The sequence below is a fragment of the Vigna angularis genome, chromosome 6 (assembly GCF_016808095.1).
Source record: "Vigna angularis cultivar LongXiaoDou No.4 chromosome 6, ASM1680809v1, whole genome shotgun sequence".
NCBI lineage: Eukaryota > Viridiplantae > Streptophyta > Magnoliopsida > Fabales > Fabaceae > Vigna > Vigna angularis.
The window spans coordinates 33,127,067-33,144,603 of record NC_068975.1 but is presented as its reverse complement, the minus strand read 5'-3'; the positions used below and the strand labels follow the sequence as shown (position 1 = coordinate 33,144,603).

At 36.3% G+C, this 17,537-nt stretch overlaps 4 protein-coding genes across 6 annotated transcripts; 1 reads left to right on the top strand and 3 right to left on the bottom strand.

The window, feature by feature from the left end:
* Positions 1-449: 449 nt before the first annotated feature.
* Positions 450-2,251, top strand: LOC108342620 (synaptonemal complex protein ZIP1). 2 transcript variants are annotated; one of them, XM_017580414.2, is made up of 3 exons: positions 450-530; positions 620-721; positions 1,113-2,251. In XM_017580414.2, the coding sequence occupies exons 2-3, from the start codon at positions 631-633 to the stop codon at positions 1,916-1,918; spliced, it is 897 nt and encodes a 298-aa protein (XP_017435903.1). In that variant the 5' UTR covers positions 450-530; positions 620-630; the 3' UTR covers positions 1,919-2,251. The 2 variants fall into 2 exon arrangements, with proteins under 2 accessions (XP_017435903.1, XP_052734951.1); XM_052878991.1 differs by having other exon boundaries at positions 488-721.
* A 468-nt stretch (positions 2,252-2,719) lies between these two features.
* On the bottom strand, positions 2,720-4,804 carry LOC108342383 (pentatricopeptide repeat-containing protein At4g21065). Its single transcript, XM_017580153.2, has one exon. The coding sequence runs from the start codon at positions 4,663-4,665 to the stop codon at positions 2,830-2,832; it is 1,836 nt and encodes a 611-aa protein (XP_017435642.1). The 5' UTR covers positions 4,666-4,804; the 3' UTR covers positions 2,720-2,829.
* A 771-nt stretch (positions 4,805-5,575) lies between these two features.
* On the bottom strand, positions 5,576-11,319 carry LOC108340973 (protein BREAST CANCER SUSCEPTIBILITY 1 homolog). 2 transcript variants are annotated; one of them, XM_017578562.2, is made up of 13 exons: positions 11,236-11,319; positions 11,052-11,105; positions 10,880-10,950; positions 10,510-10,623; positions 9,870-10,363; positions 9,395-9,502; positions 7,973-9,301; positions 7,797-7,897; positions 7,408-7,594; positions 7,115-7,321; positions 6,864-7,029; positions 6,627-6,745; positions 5,576-6,058 (listed from the first exon to the last, which is right to left on the bottom strand). In XM_017578562.2, exons 1-13 carry the CDS (start codon positions 11,280-11,282, stop codon positions 5,708-5,710), a joined length of 3,348 nt encoding a protein of 1,115 aa, XP_017434051.1. In that variant the 5' UTR covers positions 11,283-11,319; the 3' UTR covers positions 5,576-5,707. The 2 variants fall into 2 exon arrangements, with proteins under 2 accessions (XP_017434051.1, XP_017434052.1); XM_017578563.2 differs by having other exon boundaries at positions 7,973-9,295.
* A 1,513-nt stretch (positions 11,320-12,832) lies between these two features.
* LOC108342274 (potassium channel KAT3) lies at positions 12,833-17,162 on the bottom strand. Its single transcript, XM_017580025.2, has 11 exons — positions 16,468-17,162; positions 16,157-16,372; positions 15,918-16,073; positions 15,746-15,803; positions 15,331-15,648; positions 14,719-14,958; positions 14,518-14,616; positions 14,381-14,413; positions 14,105-14,290; positions 13,266-13,980; positions 12,833-13,093 (listed from the first exon to the last, which is right to left on the bottom strand). Exons 1-11 carry the CDS (start codon positions 16,647-16,649, stop codon positions 12,960-12,962), a joined length of 2,337 nt encoding a protein of 778 aa, XP_017435514.1. The 5' UTR covers positions 16,650-17,162; the 3' UTR covers positions 12,833-12,959.
* Positions 17,163-17,537: the final 375 nt, after the last annotated feature.

The window sequence follows — 17,537 nt, the reverse complement described above, 5'->3', positions numbered from 1 at the left end:
GTCAATAAACATAACTTAAGAGTAATTTAGAAAAAAAATTCCCATATTGTATTAAAACAATAATATTAACTGAATTTAACAATTATTCTTAATTAATGTGAAAATAGCAATTTTTGTTTAGAATTAAGTTTACAAGTAGGACATAAAATAGCATTTTAGCAACTGCTTGAACGGTGAAGCATAAAAAAACATTGGCCGCCAAATAAGTATTGCGTGTTAAAAATAACGTTGTATTAGTATTAGTGTGTAAATCATGCAGAAAAAGTAGGAATCAATAGATTTCATTTCACTGAAAATCTATCTTAGGAAGGAGAGAATTTACTCGAATTTGGTTTGCGGCCTTGGAGAAAGACAAAACCAATGAAAAAGTCAAACTCTAAGCAATAATTGCGCATCCACCATGAACCAGTGCATTTCCCATTTGAACTAACACCGTCATAATAATACAACTATATTACAAATCAACAAATAACAACGTCAACTTTTTCATACAGAAAGAGATTGGAAGGGGGAGAAGAACGAAAACAAAAGTAATCTCTCTTTCTTGTGCTAATCCTCCATTCTTCTGTTACACAGTGCTCTTTGTTTATCATAGCTTATACCATATATTGTTTTGTAGCCTGTTGTAACATGGATCATATCCGGTCACATTCATCACCGCATTTTCTTTCTTCGGCAAGTAACTTGAATGGACAGCCAGAAGAAGAACGCGGGTTGGAAGGTAATTTCTTCCATGGGTTACACCCTTTAGCCCCTTTGATTTTTCCATTTTTGGATCCAAAATAGCATGTTCTTTCATCTTAGAATGTTAGAATAAAAATGGACACAACAATTTCAATTGATTAATCTTTCCACTACATTAGGTTAGACATGTGTGTGAATAAAATGTTGGAAGTAACTAATTACAAGACCAATTTATAATATATCATTGTTGAATATATTGTCCATCCACGTTATCGAATCACTTATTAATATCTAGTCTTATTTTCGAGATGATATCTATAGAAGTTGATTTTTTCGAGATGATATCTATAGAAGTTGATTTTTTTGAGTTGAGTTAAAGTCCACTTGTTAACATACATCCTTATTTAATGTTCCATTTTCTGTTACAGGCCTTGCCACGCGTGTCAAGTTGTTACTGAAGTTAATTCAAGATCATAATGGGTCTGGCACAAAAGAAAATGATGGGAGAAAGGACCAGAGGATGAACGGAATGATGCTTATCCTGGATGAGGTTAGGAACAGGGTTCAAACTATTCAATCTACAGACAAGAGAAAAGCTGAACTTAGGAGATGTAAAACTGACCTAAGGACCGTTCCAGCTTCCAAGGACAAAAAGAATCCCCCTGGTGTGCCAATAGATGAGAAAGAAAAGCTGAAGAGAGAGCTTAACGCAAGCTTGGTGGCAAGACAGAGCCTTCAAGCACTGTGTTCGAGCTTGGGAAAAGAAAAGCAAATAATGGCTTCTGAACTTGCAAGGAAGGCTCAAGAGTTGACAGAGTTGGAGGATCTCATTGGTGATCTAAAGGCACAGAATGACATGTTGATGGAGAAGTTGCACGAATGGAGCTCCGAACAGAAGGAGAAGAAGAGTAATGGGGTGGAGATGGAATGCAACATAGTGCTAAGAGAGCGCAACAGGGCGCTTTCGGAGCAACTACAAAAGTCCATCGATGGTTATCGGTCTTTGAAGAAAAGAATAAGAGACATTCAAGAGGAAAACAGGCAAATTCGTGACACGATGGAGCAAATGGATGAGGAAGTTGATGCAGGCATTAGCAGGCTAGGTAGCTTGAAGGAAGAAAGGATGAGAACTAATGTGGGGGAAAATGAGATAAAAGATGAACTTTTAGCTTTGGGGCAAGTGCTTTGTTCTCTAAAGATGAAAATCTCAAAATATACACAGAAGAGAACTTGATGTGATAGGCAAAAAGCCCAATATCTTGATTGATGGAGGCAATGAAGAGAAGCATGATTTAGAGGGGAAGAGAATGGATGTTGTATCAATATACATCATCCTTTTAAGCATGCACTTGTTCATTTCTTGCCTGCCTCGTCTATTTTCATATCTAGAAAGCATGCTCTTAGAATATCAGCAGAAAGAGATTAGGGAGCCTTTAACCAAATCAGTTGAATGTAAAATATGTTTAAGATGAGAGTCAAGAAGAGGTCAAAGAAGATAGTGGTGACATTGCACATGTTTTTGAACATTAGTTCACTCAGATGTACACTGACCCGAGTGTTGTACAAACCAGATCCCAGTACTTTCTGTACGCATGTCCTAAATTCAATTTTCGTTCAGTGTAGTCTAATCTATTTCTTGTGGAGTTTATAAATAAATACATTACTCATACCAGGAAAAGAACATGAGAACAACACAGCTATGAAGTTTAGAACGAAAAATCAAGGAAAATATATCACCATTTATACGAATTCGATTGTAGAAAATATGCTTGTGAAATTTACAAAACAAATGTTACAGGAACCATATCGAAACTGGCTCAAGAAGGACACGCTTACTACATAGATCCTTGCTTAGTTAACTTTTGAAAGATATATTGGATTTCCATTCCATCCTTCTAACCAGAACTCGGTCGAGAGGCTTATTATTTTACAGTGACTAGTATTTTGTGGTTTAATACGTTGAACTGTTGCATTCTTGAACTAATATAATTTATTCAAATTATACCCAAATATAGTTTTTAAAATGAAAGCAAAAGAATAAATAATTGGTGTATTTATTATAATATAAGGGCAAAAACTCATCTGTTCTTAAAACCTATTACATAAATCCACGCAATTGAAACGATGAATCACAATTTATAATTATTACCAGTAATCTTTACAGGAACATGCACCCCCTTTAAAATGGTGAAATCTACTGCCATCCCTGATAACTATCTCTCTATCATAAATCTTCGATATGAGTTTGATGGCCAAATGACAATCTGCACAAACTCTTAAATTCTTCACAACCCTGATTGGGGTCCCCGGCGCTGTATTTAAGAGCATAAAAGCAATAGCAACTTTTTCACTGTGATAAGACAAAGCTTGTTCCTTCTCCTCTTCCTCTATGTCTGCAAGCACATTTGCAGTAAGAGGAACATAACCTTCTAGCTTCAACAATTCTGTAATCTTCTCTAGCAGCGCATATACATCCCGACTTTGTGGATGAGATCTATCACCCATAGTAAATTCATAAACACGGTTACCCAACTCGACTAAACTATAACCAGGTGTTTTCTTAACACCATCCTTTAACATGGACCTCCTTACAACTTGCACATCAGTCCAACGACGCTCGGAGGCATAAAGATTTGAAAGCAGCACATAGTCCCCGCTATGTTTAGGCTCTAACTTCAATATGTGAGATCTTGCTATCTCTCCCAGATCCAAATATCCATGTTTAGTACATGCCGCTAATAAGGTCCTCCAAATAACTGCATTTGGCTGCACTGGCATGTTCTGAATGTACTCGTATGCTTGTTTCACTAAACCCGCTCTACTCAACAGATCCACCACGCAACCATAGTGTTCTATCCTAGGCATGATACCATATTCCTCTTTCATTCTTCTAAAGTAATTGAACCCTTCATCCAACATCCCACAATGGCTGCAAGCATACAAGACACCAACAAAAGTGATCTCAGTAGGCACTAATCCTTGTCCCTCCATCTCTTTGAAAAGCTCAAGTGCTTCCTCACCAAACCCGTTAACAGCCAAGCCAACAATCAATGACGTCCAAGAAACTGCATTCCTTTCACTCATCTCACTGAACACTTGTTGAGCCTCCCTGATAGTCCCGCACTTTGCATACAGATCCAACAATGAATTAGTAACATACGAGTTCTCCTTCAACCCGACCTTCAGCAAGTACACATGAACCCTACGTCCTAGTTCAAGAGCACCAAGCTCAGCACAAGCAGATAACAAGCTAACCACAGTGAACCCATCGGGCTCCAGGCCCTCCACACTCATCTCCCTAAAGAGAGTCAAAGCTTCATTGGGCCTTCCATTAAGAGCAAACCCATTAATCACAGAATTCCAAGCCACGAGATCTCTTTCCTTCATTAACTCAAACACCTTGTACGCACTCTCAGTGCAACCACAAGCAGCATATATATGAAGCAAACTGTTCTGAACAAAAAGCAACGACTGAAACCCGTTTCTTATCGTGACTGAATGTATTGCTTCTCCCTCTCTAACATTCAATGACTTGGAAATAGCTTTCAAAAGAAAAGGGTAAGTATGAGTGTCAGGTTCAACACAAGACACTATCATTTGGCGATACAAATGAAGTGCAGGGCTCGGGTTTTGACTTTCAGCATAGCCCCTGATCATGGTGTTCCACGTGAAGACGTTGGGGTTATGTATCGTGGTGAATACGTTGTAAGCATAGGACATGGGTGCAGAAAGGGACACAATGGTGAAGATAAGATGCTTGGCCATGTCAGGGTTGTGGAGTGAAACACCATGCCTAACGGAAAATGCATGAATTTGCCTTAGTTTGTGCTTGGAAGAAGCACAGGATTGCAACAGAGCAATGCACTTAGTGAGAAGGTAGTATGGCAGTTGGTTCTCTGGGGTGGTTGATAACAAGTTTGTAGCAAGGAACATGGATGTGTGACTGTGCATCAACGAAGAAAGCTTATAGCACACCTTCATTTGGCTCGTCTCAGTCACACATCACACGAAAAGAGTCCGATTTCATGGACTTCACAATACATGAGCTTAATGCAAAGTAGAACTAGGTCCAATCAGTGTTGTTATTAAAGAAAAGGTCAAAGAAGCATGAATTGAAAAGAACGTTAACAAGTTCGTGTGAGATTATTGATTACCCACTATATTATAAATTGATTTTATCTATTATTGAATTTAGAATTTTTAGAAATAATTAATAACCTAATATCATGGAATTAGAACCGGAGATAGAGGGTGATATTAAACTCCACAAAACGCGAAACATTTAATGAAAGCCTGTACCACAGTCTGGTCTCTAAAAAATATTTTCACCGTGAACATGATGATCCAGTTCCATCTGTGCCAGACAAGCACAGTTGATTATAACCTTACATTATCCAGTTTAAATGCCCCTATGAAGATGGATTAATTTAATCTTGTATCATCAGAATCGTCAGCGTACTGTTGAAGTAAAACCTGGAATTTTACACAAATAAAAGGTTGTTTAATGATAAGATTAAGTCCATGATGGGTTCGGTGCTTGGACTACAGGACGTGCACCATCAGAAGTTACAAAGAATAGCTTTTATTTTGACATGGAAAATTGACGTGAAGACCTAAAAGGCAAAGCTGAACCAAACACAAGTTATTCGTAACACTTCCAAAAAATGATTACCACTTTCCCAAAAGGTGACAATAAACGAGGGTAATTGACCGTTACCAATGGCGCAAACTCTTTCGATGTTACAGACAATTTCACGTAACGTTTAGTTACTAAAAAGTTGTAGTGGCTGCATAGAGACTTATTTGCATTTTTGCTATTAAAACGTACTGACTGAGATATAGCCATCGATATCTGATGGTTTCAGTAACAATTATCAACCCAGCGGGGATATACAAGAATCACAATATATTACACTAAAATATGTTGTTCCATAAATGGTCAATAATAATGTTTTTAATATGATAATTAAGATAATAAGGGAAATATCAGTTGGCGATCGTAAATTATCTGAATATTCACATTTCATTGAGCAAGGCATTGCAGTTTGCAGGCTGCAATTGAATTAAGAATCCATGTATTAGTTACAACCTTAGAGCCTGTAGAATTTGCCACAACCTCTGCATCATGACACCTTTGTCTGCAAATTGTATCCATTTCTGAAGGCTTACATTCATCCGGCAGCTCGAGGCTGTAAACTATGAAGTTCTGGTATGAATGTGAATCTGGTAACATTGACTTTTGGTCACAAGACACCGGTTTTCTATGCAGAATTATCCCACCAGCAGCAACCACAAGTTCTTGCAGATACCCCTTGTATGAAGGTAAAAAATCTCCCATAAAATAAAACTTGTAGCCATAAAAAAGCTTTGGTTGCTGCATAAGAAATTGTCAACACAGCCATCAGTTTGCAAACAAGAATTTAGTGAAATATACTGCAATTAATCTAGCTTAACTCAACTGAATTGCACTAATAACAGCATCTACTACCTTTCCAGCTCGCCTTTAAACGGAAGAATGAAAACTGACACTCATTCCTCCAATTTCAGCGGGTCTTTTCTCTACTGCAAAAGCAGATATAGTCTATACTATACTTAGCAGCTACTTACATCTAAATCCTAACAGTAACTGTGTGAAAGCATACTTCTCGAGAATGATTTATTGCATCTAATTAATGAGGTTCCCTTATATTTGCTACGCAGATATTTATGCCTCTCCTTACACTACTTGAGAATGATTTCTCTAGGTTAGCTGTACTTAGCTGGAGTGGTTACACTAGCCTAAATTGGATCAAGATTATAAATTCAATCGAATCACTGAATCAAAAAACAAAATAATGACTACCAGAAGGAACGGTATTGCTATGTTTTCTTTTGCCTTCAAATCACTTTCTTGTAGTAATAGTAGTGTAGTAATTATAATTGACAACGATGAAAAATCTAACCTTGTTCAATACTCTTAGTCGTCCAAGACGAGGACCATCCCTAATTCCGTGGATGTCAACATTAGTTTCATAACGCTCCTCACCAACAGGATTCATTTCCTTCATGCAAGCTTTGATCCCTGATAAGGAAAAAACCAACCAACAACCCCATTACCAAATAAGAAAACGGAAGTTCAGACATTTATTATATTCTTATGATAAATGCATAGTAGTTAGAAATAGAAAGGATGAACTTACACTCAACTTTTACAATCCACTTTCCCTCCAGGATACCCAACAATACTTTCAGGGTTCTTCTGCATGCCCCGTTTTCATCCGTTGATGCTATAACATGGGTGACACTCGAGTCCCAATTTTTCAAAATTGTAACTTTAGATACACTTTCGAATTTGGAAACAATGTCCTACAATTTCAACAAAAGAAAAGGCAATAGATAAATTTCTTCAATGAAATATAAGATAATTAGAAATTAAATGAAATTATTTTACCTTCTCCTGTACGGATAGAGCAGAACAACATAGAACAATTTTCTTGTAAGATCTATGATCAGCCCGTGTTTGGCTTATAGTGTCAAGACTAGGACCATGGTTTTTGCCATCTCTACCTTGGCCTTTCTTGCTCCTTTTTTGGGAACCTGAATCTTCACAGGGTAACATGGAGGATGCATGTAGAGGACATAACATGACGAAGTTTTGCTGCAGTAAATTAGCAGGATCTAATTAGGCCTTCAATCTGAAAACGGTATTTGATTTCAAAAAGTGGTTCAATTTTCATCACATACCGTATCCCAACGACATAAAGAAGTCCACTTGGCACAAGGAACATGAAAGCTCCTGCGACAACTTTTCTCATAACAACCAAGTGCGGCCCCTTTAAGTCCACAAAAACTACATTTAATTCTTCGACTTCTACTTATCTCAGCTTCAAGATTTATTGCATTTTCACCGTCAAAATATACATTGGGGGCCCTGTGAACATTTAGAACAAATTACTCAATCCTAAATTCAAACTAGAGCCAATTACCAAAATCAACCTAAATATAATCCATATTACCAAATGCTTAATTATTTGAAGGGTGATAAATATCAGAATAAGCAAGACATCTTAAGAACAAAAGCAAGTCCAAAATACCAAGACAGATATAGCACTACTCCTGGAACAAATCTTTACCATTCTGTGCAGTTCCTGTGACAATGTGTGACTTTAAACCCCCCTTCATGATCTGCAGGTACAGGTTTGCCATCAAGATAATGCACCATAGGGCCAGAAACCTGTATTTGGAATTACATACTGTAAGTTCCAGTCCAATTATAGTGATGACAAGAAAAGCAAGTAAACAACAATACCTCTGATTCTTCTGATGAGAGACAGAAAAAACATTGATACTTCTCGACATGGCTCTCACATTTCCTTAAAACTGTTTTATCAGTCAAAGAACGATGTTTCTCTTTTGATGTATCATTCAAATCGCCGACATGAGGACAGTGATGAACACTTTCATTAGGTAGAATTTCTTCAGCATTTTTAGTGATAGAGGTACATTCAGAAGAAAGCTTTGACCTTTCAGTATTTCTCAACTTTTTACTGCCAGATATAGATTTTCTAGTAAATATGTTTTTGGATTGCTTGCTTTTAGAGGTATTCACATTACTGTTTGTCTGTAGACTGAAAAGGGATGAATCAGAACCAGCAAACTCTTCGGTTGGGTTCATATTTTGTTTTCCAGATATTATCTTCTGGATTTTTCCAGCAATCTCCAGAGGACAATGCTTCTCATTTTCTTGTTTAGATGGCGAAATACATGGATTTGCAACCATCTCCATTTCATCAATACTTAAAACTCCTGACGAATCAGGGACTGTACATGCACTTGTAGATGTTGGAACTGAACTGGTATCGAAACAAACCTTCTTGCCCCTTCTACTAGCCATCCCCAGATTACAAGATTTGAGTTTGCAGTCCAATGCTCGTTCCTGAGTGACTTCTAATGATACATGTCCATCAACATGCATTCCATCAATTGAATTTTTTGGTTCGACAATCTGCTCATGTCTAATTTTTGTCCTAGCCTTCCTTCCCCTTTTCCTATACTTTATTTGTTTTCCAGATATTATCTTCTGGCTTTTTCCAGCAATCTCCAGAGGACAATGCTTCTCATTTTCTTGTTTAGATGGCGAAATAGATGAATTTGCAACCATCTCCATTTCATCAATACTTAAAACTCCTGACGTATCAGGTACTGTACATGCACTTGTAGATGTTGGAACTGACCTGGTATTGAAACAAACCTTCTTGCCCCTTCTACTAGCCTTCCCCAGATTACAAGATTTGGGTTTGCAGTCCAATGCTCGTTCCTGAGTGACTTCTAGTGATACATGTCCAACAAGATGCATTCCATCAATTGAATTTTTTGGTTCGACAATCTGCTCATGCCTAAATTTTGCCATAGCCTTCCTTCCCCTTTTCCTAGACTTTATTTGTCCATTTATATCAGCAGAACTTCTAATTAGAGGAGAAACATTTGGTGGTAATGCATCAGCTGTTTTATTTCCTTTGGGATTCTCAATTTTCATGTTGTCAGCATCAGTAATGGGTAGATTTGCGTCCAGTTCCTGTGAGGCAGCCACCAATTCATCTTGATTTTCATCATCCTCGTAAGTATCCATGACCTGCAGCTAAGACGCGAGTCATTAAAACTTCAATTAGTGGGGAATACGTATAATCCTTAATTGTGTATGAATATCATGTGACTTAAATGCTTTCAATACCTGCATTTTAGAGGGACTTGAAAATAATTCAGGAGAGCAAGGCCTTTGTGTCCATTCAAACATCTCACTATCAAATAAATTAACAGAGATTTGATTTTGCCCCTCATCCTGCATAACAGTATCAAAAAACTGTCATTAATGCAATTTTTAATATTCGTATTATCAGTGTTACTCAGCTTGAGCAATGCAACCTGTTTTAATATCTAACCATAAAAAAACAGAACGTCTCAAAAAAATATATAACAACAGTTAGTAAATCAAAATTTGGATTTTTAATGACTTCAACAAAGTTTGCTTCACTCGATATTCCGATACTCAATTGTACCAAAGAAAAATAGATAAAATGTAGATAAAACCTATAAGATATAAATGTCAAAGAGCTCATAGTCACATAAAATGCACAACTATCAACAAAAAAAAAAAACCACCAATTAATCATCTTTATAATATACTCGTTTGTTAATCCAGTACTTACGAATGGAGCGACATTAGAAGTGTTTTCATCATCCGAGTCCCTGAGATCACTAAATGAAGGAGGATTTGGTGTTGATCCATCAATAAATTGATCCTCGTCAGTTGGTGGGCTCGACTTTTCACCATCCTTTTCCTCTCTCAACCAAAAGAAAGGTGAAAGAACAGGAACAGATTTTTCACTTTGTAGAGGCATTTCACTTCCAATGAGAGGAACCTTTTGCACTCCTTTCTCTTTGTTAATTTCACTAAGACAATCTCCAAGCTTTAAATTTTTCATTGGAGTCTCTGAAAGAATATTTTGTGGCACCAGCACCCTTTTCTTGGCTGGAAAAGAAGGTTTTGGTAAGCCAGAGCCTGAACTTTCCATGTTGACCTGGACTGTCTTCTTCGCCTTCTTCATCTTCCGGGTTTTCTTCTCTTGCACATGACCTTTACGAGATCCACCAGCTTCCACTTTGCCAAAGTCGGCACTACCATCACATTGCTTTTCCACATCTGCAATACAATGTTAACCAGCGGTTAAAAAGAAGTACAGCAGATTCACAAAGGCTTGTTCCCCAATTGTTATCAGTTAGACATTGAAATGGTATGTGATAGACCGACATATATGGGAAACTAAAAAGCAAAATCAAACCACTCACCCGATAATTTAGCTTGAGATACATTCTGGGTAACAAATATATTGATTCCTGAAGCAACTTCCATGCTCGTATATATATTGACCAAGTTGTCCATATGAGGAGCAGGGCGAATCTCTGTACAAAAAATGAACCATAAGCTGTGTCTTTACGATGTTGTCCATATAAGCAGTTCTTTAGCAAAAGTAACTAAAACGGACTCACCGCGTTTCTCACTAAATGAATTCTAAAATTACAATATTAAGAGCTTTCTTATTAAAACATGCTAAAAAATTTCATTCGACGATTAAGACTGTCCAATTTAATTTGTAATTAAAAACAAAATAAAATGCTCAATTAGGGTTGAGCAAGAAAGTGAGGGCAAAAAACGTACCTCGACGAGTGAACGGGATTTTACATACAGGACAAGCAGATGCTGATTTCATGGACTTTACAATACACGAGCTTAATGCAAAGTAAAATTAGGTCCAATCAGTGTTGTTATTAAAGAAAAGGTCAAAGAAGAAGCGGGAATAGAAAAGAACGTGGAGAGTGAGGGCATTTACTTGCAGAAGTGATGATTGCAGGTAAGCGAAACCGCAGAGTCGAACAAACTCCAACTGTACAAACAATGCAAAGCTAATGAAACAGGAAGAACAAGAGAAACAGAAACAGGAAGAACAAGAGAAAGAGAAACAGAGGCGAAATGGAAAAAGAAAGAAGAAAGAGATTATTGATAATTGCAATTACCAGATTGGGCATTTGAGTTCTCTGCCCATTCTCTCTAAATCTCCCATTGCGATGTCCCAAACGTAGACACTAGCATGAACAACAGAACTCATGCGGGAACGAAGGTTTTATTCTTAACCATCGTTTCGAATTTAAAAGCGCGCGCTTCTCAGGCGCCAATTTCGTTTTTACCTCTCTGCGTAAAATTCAAATTTTCTTCTACCCACCAATTTTTATTCCTCTGTAATGAATAGGTTATCATAAGCTAAATACCTTTTTTTTTTCCTTTAATTGTTTTAAAAAATTCAATTAAACCCATGAATTTTATTTTATTTAATTAAATTTTTTAGTTTTTTAAAATATCAAATTTAGTTAGAATAGCATTAACATAGTTCGTTGTATTTTCTTTTTCTTTTAATTATTTTTATTTTTATTGTATTTTTTTATTTATAAAATAAAAATAATCATTACATGACTGTATCAGTATTACGTGACAGATTCATATCTCACGTGTTTATACATGGTCACATGTAATTATTTTGTATTCAATTTAAATTACTTAATTTCATCATTTTTAAAAACTAAAAAATTTAGTTAAATCAAATAAAATTACGAATTTAATTAATTTTTCCAAATAATAATCAAAAAAATATTTAGGTTTATTTATTTAAATAATATATTACTTTATTTTTTCATTTTTTTTTCTAACTTTTCACTATTTCATAGAAGTTTGAGTTTATATCTTTCATAAAAGTCTTAATTAATTAGTATACAACCACAGTAAATTAAATTATAAAATATGAAATATGCAAGTAACTTATTAGAAATAAATTACATAATCAATATATAATGACTAGTATCTAATAAATAAATAAAAGAAAGTAGTATATTACTTAAAATAAATAAGGTTAAATATATTTTTTCTAATTTGTTTAAAAAATTTAATTAGGCTTCTAAATTTTATTTAATTCAATTAAGTCCTCTAGTGTTTTAGATAATACAGTTAAGTTTTCTAAAGGGTTAAATATGTTTTTGATCCCTTAACTTTCAGCGAAAATTGGAATTAGTCCCTCTTCAAAACTTTGGACTAATTTAGTCTCCAAACTTTAGAAATGTGTGAATTTAGTCCTTTTAACTAAATTTTGTTAACTTTATTTGATCCTTTAAACACATTTCTCAGTGAACATTAAAGCAAAAATGTGTCAAACGGTGTAAACAACTCAAATACTATCATGAAACGCACTTGAAACATCAAATAAACCTAACAAAATTTACTTAAAAGGACTAAATTCACACATTTCTAAAGTTTGGGACTAAATTAGGCCAAAGTTTAAAAAAGGGACTAATTCCAATTTTCGCTAAAAGTTAAGGGATCAAAAACATATTTAACCCTTTTCTAAATTGAATACAAAACTCTCTTATGTAACACCAATGACACATTATACAACACAGAAATATTAAAAACACATTTAGAAAAAACTGTGAAATACTGTTTCAATCAGGCAATTCATCACAAAACACATTTAGAACCCGTCAAATTGATTTTGACTCATTTTCTTGAATTTATAGCCGGCCCTATCTGATCGAGATTGTAAAATTTTGTTTTAAGAAGTGAACATTGAACAGCAAGCAACTTTTGTAATTTAATTGTATGATTTTCCATGTCTTTCTGAATGCTTAGCATTTTATGATTCGATTACACGGTTGTCATTATTTTCCTAAAGATGTTATCTATCTTCATAGCATCACGAACACAGATTTTCGTTATCGCAGCACAGAAGAAAGAGACGATCGCCATCTCGGATTACATTTATGTCATCTATCTCTGCATTCTCTGTATTTACTACTTTTGTAGGGTTCAAGCCGCCAAATTTTTCACCTGCAATTTTGCAAGTTTATAGTTAGGAGGACAAAGTGGGAGCAGTAAAAAGTTACTCTGTTTTTGTTTCTTGAATATAACATGTATTTTTTTGAAACTATAATTGCTCTTCTATATGTTCTTAAATCATAATTCATAATCAACGTTTTATTTTGAAGGTCAAAAAGCTTACCGGCAATTTTGAGCAGTTCTTCTAACGAATCGGGCAGGATTATTAATTTTCCATGGCTTCCCTGTGAGCTACTCCTGCATTCATGTAGCAACTGGATTGTTACTCTCTTCTTGGGAAGCCTTGCCGATTCGATATCACTTGGACAGTTAGAATTTCTTGAATTGGAGTTTGTGCTTATTTTTTCTTTTGAATACTTGATAGATCTAATCCCACCATGTCTTCTGTTTCTCGTTGAGCTATCCCTGTCAAGGAGGATTTCTGGCTCCTCTATCTCTATTCTAAATTCATCCAACTTCTCCTTTTCATGACTCCTTTTTGGGTCACAAATTCTCTTGTTTTTCGGCTGTTTTGCTAGAGCATTTTGTGTCCACCCTATGGAATTTGCGTTAGGATTTGATTCTCTTTCCAGCAGAATTTCAACAACATCTAGATTCCCTTTGCGTGCAGGGGCACGAGCTTCTCTTGTATCACGCTCGGGGATCACGCTATGTTTAGTGACTAAATCATCATCATTAGTCACATTACGCAAACCGATCTCAGGCTTTCTAATATCTATGCACTCTCCTTCACCCATTAATGAATGCTCATGTGAATTATTTGTACACTCGTGAGAATAGCTTCGTGTTGCATGATCTCCTTGAAGCAGTTCATTTGGAAACCGCCCAGAATCTGTGCATAGAAATTCAAAGCCAAAATCTTCACGCCCCTTCAACCTCTGTCAATGCATAAAAAAGTGGTTCAGGAACCTATTATTGTTGGCGGATTATGCTATAAATGAACTTTATATTAAATATTCCACATGATTTGAATTTAAAGGTCTTCCATATCCTCATTATTACCATTAAAAGGTTATCCATTATAATTTGTGCGTCTCCTGGATTTGCTTGTAAAACATTCATTAAGGATGTTTTGTTGAGTCTTAAAATCTGAGAAAGTTCTGTTGTACGAACTGTAAAAGGCTGGGGTATCTGATACAAAACTCCAATCTCTCCAAACGCATCAACTGCAACTGCCTTCCCATGAACCTGAATTGTTTAACGTAGAGAGAGAAAGTTATATTCAGTTATTTCATATTTTGAAGCTGAATAAAATGTCATGATCTTGAACAACTTTACATTATCATGCCCATCGATGTAGCGAACCAGATCCTGCAACAGGTAACAGTTTCAAAAAAAAGAAGAAAATTTGTCAGAAAACATTCTCCAAAATTAATTAATGCTTATTGAATTGTTCATGATTTAAGCTGACTCACCACTGCCCCTGAAACCAGCACATAAAGTTCCGTGGAGGACTCGTTTTGTAGTATGACATCTTCCTTGGGTGGGAAATATTCAGCTTCCATATCTGAAATCTATTATAACAGGGTCACTTGAGTCAATTACGGACATTTTAGCATTAAGACAAAATGTCACGATGATAAAAGCAAACAAGGCATGTGGGGTATTAGTATTACCAGTTGGAAAAGGAAATCATGTGAGGCTCCTTGGAAAAGGTAGACCTTTTGCACGACAGGAAAAAACAGATGGTGTGCAATGCTTGAACGAATTGCCTTTGGAAGATCATTCAATGTTTCTTGCTGCTTCAGTCCTTCAGTTTTAAACCTCAAACATATATGTGACAACATCTGATCTTGTATGCGATGGGGCAAATGATTTCTTGATGCAAATTCAGAAGCTGCTTTGACTGTGTCTCTCTGCGGCACCAAAACCAATCCTCTCTTCATTAGACGGAAGAAATAAAATTCCTCTTATCTGAACGAGTTATTTAATTGGAAAGGAGATAGTTAGTTATTGCTGAAAATGAAACTGCAGCGCAGCAAGCATACCATGAAACTAACAGTAGGATTATGCTAGATTTAGATTTGCTGTTTTAAATGTAACACCGAAATGTGGGGCCCACAGAATATCTAAAATTAGCTTTTTGAACACTGTCCTGGATAGTGACTTTGAAGGGCATTATTAAATGAGAAACAGATTTTAGTTTAATCTAACGCAGAATAATAATTGGCACTGATAAATTCAGCACTATCAGAAGAGAAGAAACAGGAGTTTGAGAGAGTACATACAAAATTTCTGGTACGGCTGGTCCAGTGGACTACAAGGTTAGTCATGTTTCCAATGATATAGGAAGTTAAACCCAAGTTGAACAGCATGTAAGCGATATCAAACAACATCTCTCTTGTGTTCTCAGCATGTAAATCCCCATAGCCAGTGGTAGTAAGAGTGACAATGGACCAGTATATTGCAGTGACATATCTGTCCCAAAGACTTTCTTCTTTGAAATTTGGGTACACAGCACCAATCCAGGTTCTTTTGGAATCTGGGTACCTATCTGCAATGAGATAGTTAAAGCATCCCGCACAGTGCACAGCAAATAAGGTCACCTGAAATTTTGTGAAAGTGGCAACTCAATCATAGAAAGTATCTTGAAATTGTTACAGCAAGAAGAACAAAGAAAACATATGAATTCTAGTAGCTTACAGCAATGAGCTTTGTGCACCTAATCCAGAAATAATTGAAGCGAATGTCCTTTTCGAGCCTGAAAGCAAAGCAAAGGCGCCATTAAGAAATGTCATATTCTTGAACTTAGAAGCCTCTGATGAAAACCATTCATAACCATAAAGTTGAATATGATGTGATGGTATTGGTATACCTTGCAAACAGAGAACTGACTCGTCTCAAACGCCATAACCGAAACATGTTAAAAACTTTGAAGCCAAGCTCACTGCCACTATTCGTGAAGAGGAAGCTGAAGGACTGAAACGGTATTGTTGAGCAGACATCAAAAGCAAACCAGGAAGATAGGTACCTGCAAGTTTGGTTGAGCCATTTAGAGTAAGCAGAGTTGTTGTAGCATCATTTAGCTTTGAGGAAAAAGTTATGTACATTCACCTGATTGCAATCCTCTTCGGATCATCAACAAGAAGATAAGAATGGTGGTCAAGGTATGCAACAAAGAATGTCAACACTATGTCAATTGCAAAGAAACCATTGACAATGTTGTCTATGATGAATAGTGCATTTTCCTTGTAAGGCAGAAAGGCAAACTCAAATGGGCAAATCCAAGCTGAGTATATGACTAGAACAACCAGTACCAACTCCCAAGCCCTGTAATAAAAGAACATGAGAAGATGCAGACACAAACAATATTCACGAGAGTTATGTATCTTCTTGTGACTATATGTAAAGGGTCATTACATCACCTATAGCGAGGATTGAAAGGGGAGATTACGTATCTTCTAAGTCTAATTTCCTGGTTAATTCTGGCTCCAAGAGATGGCAGGAGATCATCATTGGCCAAAAAGCTTCCATGGGGAATATTACCCATTTGGTATTCAGCTTGCCAGAACCTCTGGAAGAAGTTTTTGGCACAGGAAAGCGACATGTGTGTTTAAGTTTGAATCCTCAAGGCTATGCAGAGGTAGTTAAGTGTTCAAGGGATTGAATTGAATCCTCAGGAATTGGCCATATTTATAGTCTGGTTGTTGACTACTTTTTCTCTTACTGACTTTTTCCTTATGTAGCCTGTGATAAAGGAAGAATCAGGAAGCTTATGAAACTAATGCAAATTAAAAGATAGATAAGGGAGTGGTGAAAACGTGTAGGAAAAATCCTTCGTCTTGCCTCAACAAATTAAGATCGACAAAATGGAAGGAGAGTGGTAGAAAAGTGATAGCCCGGCAAGTGGCAGACAAGAGAGTAGAGACTTTGTGAAATGCAGTTGCAGACAATTTTGTATGCCGACTAGGGGATACAAAGAAGGTGCAATGGTGTTTCTTGCTGCATATATTGTGGTGGTATTGGTGGCCGTGGGGTTGGTTTTGGTTGATGTGGTGGTAGCTCCATCGCTACATAAAAGGGTAGAAATTATATAATAAAAATATAGCCTTTAGCTTTTGAAGAATAGATTCAGGATGAAACATATTGGTTAGTGTTTAGTTCACATATCAAAGGACAAACCATACCAGACAGACAATAGAATGAATGGGGATTCTATGTAAGTATGACACGTGGGCCAGTAAGCCTTTTTCTAGGGGGTTGTAACACACCAATACTTGTCCAAAACCCACTAACAGAAAATCTCAATTATCAGTTAATGTTGCTGATTATCAAGATATCTTCATGTGCTAATTCACCTCCTTTCTTTTTCTTTGTAGTTTTGGATTGGCCGACATTGAATGCTTCAGATTACTACCGACCTTTCACCTTTGATTAAGGGGCCTTGTGGCCCATATATGATTAGATGATGATAATCTACTGCATGTGGATTATA

Coding starts and splice junctions, on each gene's coding strand:
- LOC108342383 (XM_017580153.2), bottom strand. CDS start 4,665: ATGAAGGTGTGCTATAAGCTTTCTTCGTTGATGCACAGTCACACATCC.
- LOC108340973 (XM_017578562.2), bottom strand. CDS start 11,282: ATGGGAGATTTAGAGAGAATGGGCAGAGAACTCAAATGCCCAATCTG. Junction 10,364..10,509: donor ATCTCAAGCTAAATTATCGG/GTGAGTGGTTTG, acceptor ATTGTATTGCAG/ATGTGGAAAAGCAATGTGAT. Junction 6,059..6,626: donor GACTAAGAGTATTGAACAAG/GTTAGATTTTTC, acceptor TTTCTTATGCAG/CAACCAAAGCTTTTTTATGG.
- LOC108342620 (XM_017580414.2), top strand. CDS start 631: ATGGATCATATCCGGTCACATTCATCACCGCATTTTCTTTCTTCGGCA. Junction 722..1,112: donor AGAAGAACGCGGGTTGGAAG/GTAATTTCTTCC, acceptor TTTCTGTTACAG/GCCTTGCCACGCGTGTCAAG.
- LOC108342274 (XM_017580025.2), bottom strand. CDS start 16,649: ATGTCGCTTTCCTGTGCCAAAAACTTCTTCCAGAGGTTCTGGCAAGCT. Junction 15,804..15,917: donor GTCAGTTCTCTGTTTGCAAG/GTATACCAATAC, acceptor CTTTGCTTTCAG/GCTCGAAAAGGACATTCGCT. Junction 14,959..15,330: donor CCAGCCGTACCAGAAATTTT/GTATGTACTCTC, acceptor TTGGTGCCGCAG/AGAGACACAGTCAAAGCAGC.